We start from the raw sequence: 15,024 nt of genomic DNA, 5'->3' as shown, positions 1-15,024 counted from the left end.
GAGTTTGAGTTTTTATAACTTATTATTTATAACAATAATATTTTCTTTATTTTCTCCCATTTAACATTTTCAACAAACAAGATTACAGTTAAGGTATTGGGAGACTGGTTTTTAAATAAGGTAAGAACCAGGAATAACCTAAATAATATGCTGGCCAATTGCATCATAACATTGTCAGATGAATCAACAATATTGTGCTTGATTAAAGTAAATGCTAATAGTTTTTTTAAGGGCCCACACGGGATGTGCATTGTGGCCCAGGGTAAAAACAGGGAAACGGGTAAAAAAATATAATTATCAAAGGGAGAGGAATTAAGAATGGAAATTAAATCTAAAAAATAAAAGATCAATTCTTCTGGAGCTACATAAAATGCTAATAGTTTAATATAAGTAATAATTATAAACTGATATTATAATAATAGATTAGATAGAAATTTCTATCATATATGCCTAACACCGGTGATTTATGCCTGATTCTGTGGTCTAATCTTAGACCGCATAAAGATGCTAATATAAAAATTGTCATTGGTCAATCGTCAATTGTCAATATAAAAAAGTCCAATCCAAATCCGTCATTGATCATCGAGCGCGTTAATATTTTTGCTAGAGATTTCGATTTTTTCATTTGAGTAACATCTTTAAAACAAGCTCTTACATTTAAAACTCTGCTAAAGGATAGATTCACTAATCTAAAGCGAAGACTTATACTCTTTCTCCGACACTTGTTTTAGTTGATCAAGTAAAAATGTCTCTTTACGGATCTTTGATGGCCGACGTGGAGGACGATCCATTCTTTGGGTAAGAAAGAAATATATTGTTGAGTAGATTGATCGGTATTTTGGATGATTCTATAAGCCAACAATAAGTAAAATTAATTGTTACTATAAAAACCGACCTTCTGCATATAATTGTTTTGCACTGAACGGCCATAATTAGTCGGGAATGGAAAATTTTCATTGCAACACTATAGTTAAGCAATTCACCAGATATTTATATGTAAATTTAATTTTTAATAACTACATTCATTTGTGAGCTCGTACTGTACATGTGGGGATATTATGATATTGTATAAAATTATATTACAACCACTATGAAGTCACATTTTTACTAATTATCAAGTTTTACTACTAACCTTTTTAAACTAATTAAATGTTGTAATAATTGATGTTATTCACACCAGTAAATGGCACCAGGACTAAATAATTACAAATAATCTTAATTATTATCAATTTCTTTGATAGTGTTATTAATTAGTAGGTAATTCAAGGCCCAAGATTAAAGTTATCAAATTTGGTATGTAGATATCAAACCTGGGCAATGATTATAATGATAGTTTTGAATTTACTTGATCTTTCTCTTATAACTAAATCATATTAATAACCAACTCCTGAACTTGACAGTCATTAATTCAGTCAGACATTTAATTATATATGTTGATAAAATTCCTCCCATTGTATATTAAAATTAATTTACTATAGAAGGCTTGATTTCACATTTAATTGAAAACAATTTCTCAATAAATAAATGATATAGTTACCTTAACTCTTGAAATACCAATTAATTAAATGAAGAATACCTCTACTGTTATATATTTTAACAGTTTGAATAGATAGTCATTTCAAAATCATATTACAGATCTCACATGCGGCACATCCGTCAAATGAATAACATGATGAACTCAATGTTTTCGGATCCATTTGGCATGCTTGGTGATAGTCGTCTCTCCATCATGGGACCTCCACATGGCAGCTCTCTTATGCCTTTTATGCCCCAAATGCCTTCACTTAACAGATTATTCTCAGGTATATTGAATGGGGGAGAAGTAGTTGATGATGGACACATTTCTGTTTTGTTAATTTACCTTACTGACTAAGTAATTGATGAAATGTTTTATAATGATTTCAAATAATATAAATGAAATAAATAAATAGTTAATTCATAAATAGCAAAGTAGAATATATAATGATTTTCATGATGCACTGTTAGAATTAAAACTAATGACCTCTAGCACAGTTGCATAACACTGAACTCAACAATTTATATTGATAGCTTTAACTCTAGAATGTAAAAGAAAACAGCTATAGCCTTTTAGGTGTGGCATCCTTTTTGTTCTCAATAGGCAAGTAGATGATTAGCCCATAGAAAGAAAATGCCAATACTTTACAGTTGTGGCTTGAACACTCCTCCGCAGGGTTGAGGCTTGATTGCTTGCTCCAGCCACTAGGCTAAGTCAAGACTCAAATCTGAATGTTTTTATTAATTTTTCAAAATTCAAAATCATTTATTCATATAAGTAACACAATGTACACTTAAGAACTTCAAAAACAGAAATGTATATAAAATGCTTCTAATTTACTGCTAGTTCTGAAATCAAGGGCGTACAATGGATGAGAAGAACTGGTAATAAACTCTGTGCCACTCCTTTTAATTGTCAAGATTTGTTTTACAAAATGGTTGTAAGCTGCAACCATTACACCATGTTAAACATGACATGTTAAGTAATTAATAATAATAAAATAAATTAAAAACAAAGATTTGTCCTCAATCAGCAGGATTCAATTCACAGTTGAAAGTTGAGACTCAGCGCTAAGTAAGGCTTGTGTACAGAAAATCTAATATGTTTTTAACAAATCAAAGTAAGAAGTAGGCAAACACTGTAAGTCTTACATGTAGTAATTAGGAAATGTATACTACAGCAGATCTGACAAACGCCGCCATGGGAGCCAGCAGCTCATTTAGCAGCAGCACTGTGGTCATGTCAAGTGGACCTCATGGTAAACCACAGGTAAAAAACATAGTGTTTTGGTTACAATGCCATCATATTTTAGTCTATTTTTGTTTAATAAATTCTTTTAATAACTTAGTATCCACTCCAAAACACACAAGTGTTGAATAACAATAGTTTTTGTTTCTTTTGATTGGTCATGTGTTACCAAGGGAATTTAATGTTTTAAACCAGAATTCATTTATATATGGGATGGTATGGTTATGGTTTGTGGACTCAGTTTCCACACTTAGACTCTCAATAGGTCTGTTGTGCGTAAATTATATATGGGATATGAAAATCATTACTTTTTCGGGAAATAGGTTTGGTAATTGATGGTTTTTGGTTTCCTAATCATTTGATATCTAGATTATTCAGTTTGGACAGAGGAACTCCGAAGTCGGTTTAAACTACCAAGTTATAATGTAGCTTTTAGTTTTAAGGCACTTTCTACTGCATCACCTCACTGTGGAACCAGTTGCCAGTATTTCCGAATTGATATAACTTAGCATACCGCTTTCTGAAAGGTCGGCAACACTCGCAATCCCCCGGCTTGCAGGTGCCCATGAGCGTATTTACATTCTATTTTGAGAGACCCTCCTGCTCGTTTGCCTCCATTCCCAATAAAAAAAACGGTATTGTATTAGTAGTCTCTGTGACCCATCGTTTATGCTTATTTAAATACAGGGTGTATAAAAGTATAAAAATTATTTTACAGGTATACAGTTCATCTAGCAGCACTAAGATTGGACCAAATGGAGTGAAGGAAACGCGCAAAACGCTTCAGGACTCACGTACTGGTGTCAAAAAGATGTCAATTGGTATGTTATGTATTTTGTTTGTCTGTTCAAAGCTAAATTATTGCTGAACTAATTTAGATAGTTAGACATAGACATAACATTAAGTACTAACGAAACACATAAAATAATAATAGTAATAAAAAATGGTGTTTATTTTTTATTTATTTTTTATGTATGTAATGTGTGTGTGTTGTGGTTTCTGGCCCTGCTCAGCATTATACTGTGGATAAGTTACTCTGAATAATTAAGTTTTCCAAATGTTCTCCTATCCGTCAAAGCCAGCTAGTTCTGATTGAACATAAACACTTATCTTTAGGTCACCACATTGGAGAAAGAGCTCACGTGGTCGAGAGGGAACAGAACTATTACTCGGGGGATGCTGAAGAGAGGCAGGAGTACATTAATCTCGAGGAGGATGAAGCCGAACAGTTTGACAGGTAATACAGCACAACACATCAATAATGATTAATATTTCTTCCCTAGGGATATCATTTTTTTGACAAGACTCTTCTTAGTATTGTCTTTGGTTAACATAGCTTTTACAGATTGAAAGAAAACAATTTTTTAACCGGATTCAAGCTAAGATTAAGCTATACCAACTCCGGGGAAATAAATACAGATAACACAACTTTCTCTACGGCTGTTGGGGTTTTTTTTTTCCTCTTGTTATGGCTTTTATTTATGCCAACTGGGCACAAGGTACTTCGCCAGTGTCGTGTAGATGGAGAAGACACGAAGGAGATTGATCGCTAAAAATAATAATTAAGCTAATTTTGAATATGCATAAAAAAATAGTTGAAATTGCATTGTTAGTTTTGAGACAGCACAGACAACACAAATATGAGTATAAGCATTATTAAATACTGTTTACTATTTATGAATAATTTTTATATATTACACTTTAATTCTATTTCTTTCTATATATTAACATAAAAATCTACAATATGGACTAAACACAAACATTTAACACTTAAAGGACGTGGGACTTTAGGGGGAAGAATGTCATAAAGAGGATAAGTGGTTTGGGACAATTAAATAGTATGTGAGATGCAGTGCCTTCATCCAAGCCACACTCACAGATAGAGTGATCCCTAATCCGGAGCTTGGCTAGATGAACAGGGGTGCAAGCATGTCCAGCGATTTGCATTTCGATAATAACAAAACCAGGGTTGTCTTGGTATGTTTGTTTGGATGGAAGCATAAAACTTACCCTTAACCGATTTGGAGTCATTCCAAAATGTCATCCACGTTCTGTCCAGATATATGTTTGCAAGAGAACAAAGATCCTGAGCTGAATTATTAAAATGATCTAGAGAACCTGACTCAACAGCTGCTTTGGCACATGAATTAGCAGTCTCGTTTCCTGGGATACCTGAGTGGCTAGGAATCCAAACTAGTATGATAGACAATCCTTTTTGATTACAAGAGAGCAGAGTCTCCCTGATTTTTAGTATAATAGGAAAACATGATTTGCTACGAATTAGGTTCTCTTTAATGGACATTAAACAACTTAAAGAGTCTGTCGTTATAGAGAGATATTGTTACGAAGACGGGTCGAATGCATGTTTCTAGATTTTTCCACTAGTTAGTGAACTTTTCAGCAGGCTGTAATATGATTTCTGACCGTTTCAGGAGAGGGTCAATCACATATTAGAAAATTGTAATTTTCATAATGTTACCCTAGTTTTCAGGAAGCTGAAACCTTTTTTCAGTCGGTTTCAGAACATGTGTAGTCGAGTGGTGCAGTTTTCAGGAGACCCGTTTTCAGGCGTTTTCAGGCCTAGTTATACCCCTTTGATGAAGGAATATTCTAGACCGAACTTTCTAGGTGTGAGACAAGGACGAAATGATACGAGAGAGAAAGAGAGAAGATCAGAACTTTCTCGAAACTAGACGAGCACTCCAGAACGCCGTACGACAAGGACGGAGCAACGTGCGAAAGAGACAAAGAGTGCGAACGTTCTAGAATTGTGCAATCGCTACTCAGTAGCAAGCCCGCCTAGAAAGTTCTCGAATATTGTTTAGAATTATTCCCAGGGATATATAAGCGAGCCGAAACGCGACTAGTGACTTAGTTTTGAATGCGATAACAAGAGCGAAACACCGAAGCGATAAAGTGCGAATAAAGTGAATATAAGTGATAAAGTACTGCGTGAAGTGTGCATAAGTGAAGTATTTAGTGTCTGTGTTTTTGTGTGTTATTAGTGAATCTCTGCAATTAATTTTGTGCCCATAAATTCCTCATTGATTTTTCAAGAAATAAACCCTTGAAGAAATCTACGGCATTTTCTATCCGATCCCCTAGCTCGTAACAATATGATAGATATGGCGTTATAGAGAGTTTTCGTTAAATGGGGAGAAGAAAAACGTATAGATAGTCCTTGACTCCTACTTATTAGACATGGTCAACAATAGTCTACACGTGAAAGCAATACCAATTTGTAAACAAAGTAACGAATTTCTTAGAGAATTCGTATTCATGCCGACAGTCGAGTTTATTGCGGGCTTGGATAATAAAGCGACAAAAGATCGTACAAAGCTCCGCAGTTTTTTACTAATTATAGCAACTTTTAAAGTACTTTGTTACTCAATTGTTGTCGTTATTGCGAGTGGGTGTAATGCTTTGAGAGTCTATCATTGTATGGAAGAAGCCAACCAAAGCCTATTGATATTACGCTTTAGGGAGTTCGTCGTTAAATCGAGGGACGGTACATGGTGTTTACACTTAATATATATCTTGATATACATATCTCAAGTGTTTAGCGCTACAAATACTCACAAATGCAATTCTGAGTGACATTTATAAATTAAAATTCCAGCTGAGGCAATGGTTGACAGGATTATATACAAAACGATAGTAAATATTTCCAACTAATTCTCAGAAAGAATAAGTTTGTTCTGTACAAAACTGCAACAACCAGTTTGTAGTTATGGTTTTGAAACCTGGACCCTTAGCAAGATAGACGAGATTGCTCTTCTTGTTCTCGAGCGGAAGGTTCAACAAGGGTCAACATGGGCCAATTCATAAAATGCAACATCCTCAAGTGCCCCAACAAGGGCCCCGAATGTCGGATGACAAAACCTTCCTTCAGTCTTTACTGAACTTACAACCTGGTGGCAAGAAAAGACCGAGGATGTGTTGGGGGGATGGAGTTGTCAACCTCGAAACAATAGGGGTTCGAAATTGGACGCCAAAATCACGAAATAGATTGCGATGGCACAATATACTTGCGGAGGTTAAGACCCACTGTGCTGTATAGCCATTGTTGATGATGATGATTCGTTAATAATGGTTAATATGTAATTGAAGTGAATGCAAAATATAAAAATAACAAAAACCTTTAAAATTGTATGGAAACTAGTGGATGATAATTTAAGCGATTAGGATATTAAACAAAGTATGAAAGTACAAACTACAGCTCCATCTGCCGGGCTTATTTGTGAATCTAAACCATCCATCCATCTAAAAAATCATTAAAATCGATCCAGCCGTTTAAGAGGAGTTCAGTAACATACACACGTACAGGAGAATTATATATATAAAGATAATAAGGCCCTTGATTTTGCGAACATGTAAAATTAGAATGAATCTACCATTTTTTTCTTTTGACGTTCATACGTGCACTTAGATAACCAAGTGTATGAATAAAGTTATTTTGTTTTTGTGTTTAATTATATGCTGTCTTTAGAGAAACCTTTATGTATTTTGTATTTGTCATATTGTCTTGTGATTGCCAAGTAAAATGTTCAAGATTTTTTTTAAAAATTTCTTTTTGACATTGAAATCAACTAGAAAGCAGTTTATGCCACTGCTCAACGATAACTTTGCATGACAGGGAGTTCCAAGAGCGAGCTGGCATGATGTCACGCTCTCGCGCGGCGATTGCCCCCGCGCCAAGGCACGAGCCAAGACTGGCTTTGCCGGCGCCGCCTGCTGCCTCGCCCACCGCGTGAGTACTATGCCTTCAGATACGCTTATTGCACTCGGTTTTTAGATTAATAGTTTATTTCGCGGGTTCTACGTTTCTACGTGGACATGTGTCAACTGTCAAATGCCATCTGTCAGATGATGATAATGCGCGTTTGGTCAGGGACCGTATGATTTCCTAGTGTCATATGAAATGCATTTATTATGGTTACCAGCATGTGTTATTTTTTACAATATATATTATTTAATATTATGTAAACTTTAAGCATGTAATGGGAAACGTTGGCCTCAAACCTTAGCGATTTATTGTAGAGACTTTTTTGAATATTTATATTTTGTGGTAAAGTAGAACTTTTGCCTGATTTTTCACTATCGCTTATATTTGAAGTGGTGAGCAAAAATTTTCAACCTATTTTTCACATAAATAGTAGTTTTTCTACCCATCTCAGTAGCAGTAGTGCTAAGTAGCTAGTATATTACAGCGAGACCCGTCGTCACCGTCCTACAGCGAGAAGACCAATCAGAACTTCCGCCAGCCCACTCACTCTGTCTTCAAGGTAAATAGTTCGTTAACAAGCATAACTATTTGTGATAACAATTGAATAATTTCCACTATTGTATTTTTTTTGTGAGGGTAGACCGAAATAAAAATTAATCAAAATGACAGTTTTAAACCACTCCACTTTTTTCTCTCACCTAAAATATATTTTATTTGTGTATTAATTATTTATTTATATTGAAAACTAAGATTTGTTTGAGTTTTTTTTTTATTAAACCAATAAAGATATCAAATTCGCACAGGGCTTGCGTTGTGTAATTTAAGCAATACAGAATCAATATTAATTAATCACAATAATTCAAAGTCGAATTAAGAATCCTTGTTGTTATTATAGATATTTAATGAGGGTAGTTCCAAATTTTTAGTATAGCGTCGTTTCCAGATACTGGCGGAGGCGTTCCTACTTATCCTAGTAATATTCATTTTACTGCTTGTTATCGCTTTAGGTGTTTGCATGGATATGGTTTTAGATTTATAGCGTTTTTATATTTTTGATGAATTTTTTTAGTTCGATTTTTATTCATGTAAATATAGAAAATACTTTATCAAGCGAGAAATATTTTACCAAGAACACTAATAATTCATTTAAATTTTAAATAAATATTCACTTTTATTATGGCCTTTAATGGTCATCATCTGTATATTGCCATCTTCATACCCTCGTAAACAATATTTTTTTAAATATAAAATTGGAATATATGGAAAATATTTTCAGATCTGTCCGCGAGGTGTACGGCGGCTCCCATCCGCAGAGACACAGACACAAACACCACAAAACCCACTCACACAGACACACAACTGACAATTAAACAACGACAATGGCCTTGACACTTGACTCAACGCTTTGACAATTGACAAGCGAAAACACCGTACTGTTGTCATTACTATGCAAACCATAATTTGACATTTATTTTTAACCTTTTTCGTCTTTTACCATACTCACCCTGCAAGAGGCTTAGTCAAGATTCCTTAACAGTATGCAGAAAGTCGTGTCGATAAATTTTCATACAAATTTAGTTTGCGATTTTCTACATACACTAATGTTAAGGCATCTTGACCAAGACAATTATTTCACAACAATGTCTGAACGTCTTCAGTGGACATGTATCATGTTTCAAAGAAAAATTCGACTTATGGTTATATCTTGGGTCATACAAAATATGTTAGGAAAATAGTTTTTAGAATTATTCATAGACGACATGACGTAAGTGTGCAAGGCCATTGATAAGGATATGAATCTAAAATTGACAAAATGTCTGACTACAAAGAGCCTAGTGTTAACTAGCTGCTACCCGCGACTTTGTGTGTTTAAAAAAAATACTCACGATTCTGTTGTACATTTCTTAGTTATAAAATCAAAATACATCAAATCGACTGAGATTTAAAAATACCTATTTGTAATACGAGTTGTATCTCGTATGTAAACCGTTCAATTGATTTTGATGAGTTTTTGTTTAGTAAAAGTATCACCATAGCACCATAGTAACGTACACGTAAAATTATTTTAAATTACATATTTATTTATTTCTTTGTGAGCATACAAAATCGCGAGTTTCCAGTAGAAAATATTGACATAAGTATTTTAGTTTCCTTCAGTACACAATTATGATAATTTAAGTTTTAATGTACCTTCTTGTGTTTTAATATAGATATGCTAGGTTCGAATAAGCGGAAATAAATTTGTAGTTGAATTGAGTCACATGAATGAACTGAAAAATACAATCTAACAATCTGGCTTCGATTCCCTGTTACTTGCTTTAAATAAAAAAAAAAACAAAGTGTTGCTCTATGCTCTATTGGTTACGGGACTAAACAATTAATATCTCTAAAAAAATAATCAAATGGTTGTCAACTCTGCATACAGATAATAGAGACGTGCATTGTCTGTGAAAGGAAGATAAGTTGCCATGTGTCAAAATTGTAATTCAGTTCACGTGTTAATGTAAGCATAGAAATAGGTTAGCGTAGTGTTAGCTTTTATAATACGCGGCACAAAACGGGTGCTGGACGCTTATTTTGTTTAAGCCCAATACAAATATAAGAGTGACTTAATATTTATGGCCTTAATATCGAAATTCGTAAAGAATTCATTGAACGAATACGTAATATACGTTCACCGTTCTAGGGGTGTGTAAAATGACAATGACATATGACACGTTCTTTTGTCTGCCGTGCGTTTGTGATTTGACAGACGTTACATGACGTATGACAAGGCGTTGGAGCGCGCGAAAACGAACTTTGTCTAATGTCCAACTATTTCGGTTACATAATTTGACAGAGAGAAGCCGCGATACTTTATCGTTAGATTTTTTAGGGAGATTTATAACGAATAGAAAAATTATCCCTATTTGATTTGCAAAGCTTTTGATGATAACATATGTCTATTGAGTCACTCTTATATTTAAATGGTATTCGGGCATTAAAGTTATTTTTCCGGACTGTCGCAAAGCTAGGATTGGACAGATGAAAATAGGTTTTTCTGTAATTTGGTGTTAGTGTATACCTGTCATATTAGAAATAAATTTGTGAACATTGTGTGTGTGTTTTATTTGTACCTTAACCTTAACCACAGAAGACAAAGCTTTAGTCTGCGTATGGCAATACTCATATTTTCAGTGGAGTTGCGATTAAGTTTCTCAATCATTTCATTATTACAAACATTCATTTGTAACGTACGCTAAGTAGTAGCAACTCTGGTGGTCTATCCTAGGCCTTTTATTAATTTTGCACGAATAACCGAAGCTGTATTCGCCAAAAACGACATACTGAACCACGGACATGCATCGTTCAAATAATATACAATTTTTTTTGTTGAATTTGCTTTGTCAAAATTTTTTATGGCAATAGATTTAATTTTATTCCAGTTTAAACTCTTGAAACTATCGTGAAGTTATTCTAAAGTTACTTGACAAAGTCACAATAGTTTTCCTAAAGTGAATTGAGACTTAGATATATTAATTTTAAAACATGCTATACGATTTCTTTGGTTCGTTCCTGACGAAGGTGGTAATAATTCATTGACTGATAAGTCTGATAGTGTTTTATAATAGATGTCCTTACGAGATAATTTATAAAAATAATCACGTTTTTATACACTTGTGAGAGATAAGATTTTCCAAGAAATAAAAGAAAAACTCTTGCGGATAGTATATTTAAATAAAGAAAACTAGTCTAGGATTAACCCATAAACCGAATAAAATGAGAAAAATACGTGATTATGCTAAAATCAAAAAATTATTTAGTGTCGGCCATTTTGCGAGCGCCGACATTTTGCTGTCGTCAGAGACAAAGGCGGCAAATTTCTTCATTGATCTCCAAGAGTTGATCAATGAATGATTGGTCTGATATGACTTTAGCTAGTTTTGAGATGATGCGCAGGAGTTCACCGGGTTTGTAATTCATCAGTTTGTTGCAGAGGTCCACTTCTTCCAAGATGGTTTTTGGTATCTGTAAAAAATAACGCTTTAACAATTTAAAAGAGATATAACAATAAATCAATGGCGCTACATCCTTTTTAGGTCTGGGCCTCAGATTTGTTTCATGATAATTTGTACATTGAGTAGGTAAGTAGGTATCAGCCTTCTGTGCCTGACACAGAGCGTCGACCTTGTGTCCAAGGCAAGTCGGTTTCCTCAGGAAATAGAAGGAATCTCACATTCAGCAAAATCATTTAACCTTCGTATCTAGAGTGCATAATATTACGTTTACGTTTTACCTAATACTGTTCAATTAATTTAAACATTGCTTCTAGATTAAATACAAATAAGTTCAAGTGTACATATGTTAGTAATTTACATGTTAATGGAGTATTAACATTAATCATTTATACTGAAATTAGTGCCAGATATAACTTTACATCTTATATCTTTCCTTTCAATAGCAGAAATCCTAAAACGGACTATTTTGAAACTTTTTAGCGGGAATCACTTAGATTCAAGTTGAGCAAAAATTTGATATGAATGTGTCAACAACTAGCTTTTTTTTGACGTTCAATCAACAGACTAGCTTAAGTAAACAACAATTGATCCAACCGCTAGGCAAATATGAAAAAAACTTGGATCGATGACGTTTCATTACTTGCCTAGTAGTTTAATTACTACAACCTAGAACCAACATTTTCAAGGAAAAGCAATGTCACAACTTTTTCTTTCACGATATGGTCACGAATGGCTTAAGCATTAGCCAACCAGTTCGTTAAATGTAACAAATAATGAATATCACTTAGATGGCTAGTTATACGGCGCTGTTTTGTAAAAAGCTGTTGATTGAACGGATAATCAAATTATCTTCGTTTAGGTAACAGAACTACTGAACGTCAATAAAGAAATAAATATTAAATGCTTCTAATTTAACATTTACTGCCAGTACCCAAAGCTAGTTGGCTGCGACATGAACACGACATATAGAGGCTCGTTCTAAACCAATAAAATTCTTAACGTTTATAATACTAATAATCTATATAAGTCGAAATATTTTTCAGGGTGTTTTGAGATACACATTCTAACGTTGTAAACATTTCATGTTCGTGCAAGACGTTATCAACTTTACACGAGGCGCACAATTAACAATGGACGGATACTTCCTAGAAATTACGTCAGTTGGGGCAATAGTTTTAATATTATTAGTATGTCTAACTTCTCCTGCCCTCCTGCTAACATTTGTGTCAACAATTATATATACTAACAATATTTTACATTTTGTTAATTGAAAAATAGCTTGCCTTATCTATAATTATTCGTTGGATAAGAACTCAATGTCCGAGCCGATAACTGAAGGTAATTAAAGCTTAAAAATTATCAATACACAAAATGTCAAAATGTTTTTGTATCGATATAAAATTGTTATAAATTATCAATACACTTTATCACAATTTTGATAAAATAATTTTATTGTTTATTGATGACGAACTTTTTACTTGTTGGAAAGAAAAAAACTGTTATATAACATACTTACATTATCAGGATCAGAGAAAATGCTGAACTTGTATTTGGCCTTTCTCTTTTCTCCGTTGTCGAAGAAGAGAGTGAACATGGCATCTTTTCCTTTCCCTCCCACGGGGAAGTAGAGACCAGCTATGAGGTGTCCTTTTTGGTCCCGGGCCAGTAGACTCCTGGAGAAGATAATTTTTGTTAAATGTGCTATAAAAGAGTAGTTCTTGTGAATGTACGGTAGTTAGTACTTTCTACATAGCATACATACAGTTAAATTATTTTCTTCTTGAAACTTTTTTTTAACGATATTATTTCAGTGATTAAATCTTCCATTGAGGGGCTTTCATCTCCTTACCTGAAGTTATACACCAAATTTCTCCTCTCCGTAACATTGACTCCATCGAGGTATGGTCTGCCCACATATACAAGAGAAGTTTGATACTTGACAGTGGTCCCTCGGGTCACGCGTTCATGCCATTCCACGTATGCACTGTTTTGGGGATTGAAACTGTATTCATACTCCTTCCTGCAGTGTGGCTCATCAGATTGTGAGAACCAACCTAGAGGAAGAGAATTTTTACAAATATGAAATATATGTTAATTGTCATGTTTTCAAGGTCCATCTGGTTCAAGGACGATCAACTAACTGATCTTAATGCTGTACATCGTCATAAGAAAGGCGCTGGAACCACACCGGTGGAAACAGATAGTCCGCTCCACACGCTTTATTGTTGACCACGACGTTCAGACATGAGCCGCCGATCAAAGAGAGAGTCTAAAAGGTAGATGCGAAAGAGATATACTAGCTCTACGTATGACTTACCAGTGTGAGGATAAGCGCGGTCAGCCATGACAGTGACAATCCTCGGCACATGGTACCCAGGATCCGCAAGCATGACTCCAGATCTTCCGTCAACAACCACCTGAATGGCCACCATTACGTGCTCCTTTTCCGCCATCGCCACGCTCTCAGGCCCAGGCCCACTGGTCACGTAATCATGCACGTCCACCACTGCTTCCTCACAGGAAACAAGCCCCATCGCCGCATTGAACCCTCGAAATTTCTTATCAAGAACTCTCAACCTTCGGATCAGCTCAATACCCAAACCCACACACGTATGCTTCTTACTCCTGATTGGAGGAGCATACCGTTTGAATAGGTCAAATAAGGCCTCTTGGGTTTTGGTAAACTCGTCATAGAGAGAGATGAAGTTGTTAACGGAATCGTAGTTGTCTGTAACCAGGAGGTATCGAAGGATTGTCTCCGCTTCCGTCGCGAGTTGTTCGTGAGTTGTTGCTGTCAGTACGAGTGGTTTGCGTGGTTGTGCCCACCGAGAGACCGGCAACGGGTTGGTCACATCGCCAGGGGCGACTGCCGTGGGCCCCTTATTCGGTGGGGTCACAAGCCGATCAGTCGGTAGGGTTGCGTTCGCATGCCGGTTGGTCGGCAACGACGCGGTCAAATGCCGGTCGGGGGTTTGGCAACCTCCCGCAACCACAGCGAGTCAACTCGGCCACTCGGCGCCCCAGCGTCCGACGGCGGGGGCGGCCGCCTCGGCCTCCGCCCTCGTGCTGGGCCGAGCATCTTCTCGCACACGCTCGTTGGTTACTTCGACCTTCGAGAGCGCCTCACGCTTCTCTGACACCACTACTGATGATTTTTCACGCTCTGAAATAATACAAACAAGAAAACGTCACAAAGAGCACGTAGTTTAATGTTTCAGATATTCTTTGTTTAATGATTACTAAGGCAAACCTCAACATATCAAAAATATGTGCAAACAATAGACGATAAATATCCGCAAAGGAATTTGTTTTCATAGCATCTGATATGAGTGATACAACGTCTTTGTACGAGCCTAGGCCTTTGTTTACTCAGGCGTTCTTAGTTTTATAAAATAAAATAAATCAACGGCGCTACAACCTTTTTAGGTCTGGGCCTCAGATTTCTGTATCTGTTTCATGATCATTTGTAGGTGATCAGCCTTCTGTGCCTGACACACGTCGACTTTTTTGGGTCTAAGGCAAGCCGGTTTTCTCAC

At 35.5% G+C, this 15,024-nt stretch overlaps 2 protein-coding genes across 5 annotated transcripts; one reads left to right on the top strand and one right to left on the bottom strand.

The window, feature by feature from the left end:
* Positions 1 to 555: 555 nt before the first annotated feature.
* On the top strand, positions 556 to 10,586 carry LOC123713476 (myeloid leukemia factor). 4 transcript variants are annotated; one of them, XM_045667156.1, is made up of 9 exons: positions 556 to 798; positions 1,636 to 1,802; positions 2,697 to 2,785; positions 3,483 to 3,585; positions 3,881 to 4,001; positions 7,401 to 7,514; positions 7,975 to 8,049; positions 8,434 to 8,463; positions 8,767 to 10,586. In XM_045667156.1, coding segments are annotated over exons 1-9 (753 nt in total). In that variant the 5' UTR covers positions 556 to 745; the 3' UTR covers positions 8,768 to 10,586. The 4 variants fall into 4 exon arrangements, with proteins under 4 accessions (XP_045523112.1, XP_045523111.1, XP_045523110.1 ...); XM_045667155.1 differs by lacking the exon at positions 8,434 to 8,463 and having other exon boundaries at positions 2,700 to 2,785; XM_045667154.1 differs by lacking the exon at positions 8,434 to 8,463.
* Positions 10,587 to 11,186: 600 nt separating this feature from the next.
* Positions 11,187 to 14,487, bottom strand: LOC123713355 (the record flags this gene model as incomplete). The annotated part of the gene is made up of 4 exons (XM_045666967.1): positions 11,187 to 11,498; positions 13,005 to 13,161; positions 13,338 to 13,542; positions 13,806 to 14,487. Coding segments are annotated over 4 exons (1,212 nt in total), but the record flags the coding sequence as incomplete, so codon positions are not given.
* Positions 14,488 to 15,024: the final 537 nt, after the last annotated feature.

This window comes from Pieris brassicae, chromosome 8 (genome assembly GCF_905147105.1).
Source record: "Pieris brassicae chromosome 8, ilPieBrab1.1, whole genome shotgun sequence".
NCBI classification, from domain to species: Eukaryota; Metazoa; Arthropoda; class Insecta; order Lepidoptera; family Pieridae; genus Pieris; species Pieris brassicae.
The sequence above is the reverse complement of the archived record's forward strand: the minus strand, read 5'-3'. Positions and strand labels throughout refer to the sequence as shown.

Coding starts and splice junctions, on each gene's coding strand:
- LOC123713476 (XM_045667154.1), top strand. CDS start 746: ATGTCTCTTTACGGATCTTTGATGGCCGACGTGGAGGACGATCCATTC. Junction 1,803..2,696: donor ACTTAACAGATTATTCTCAG/GTATATTGAATG, acceptor TGTATACTACAG/CAGATCTGACAAACGCCGCC. Junction 4,002..7,400: donor GAAGCCGAACAGTTTGACAG/GTAATACAGCAC, acceptor TTTGCATGACAG/GGAGTTCCAAGAGCGAGCTG.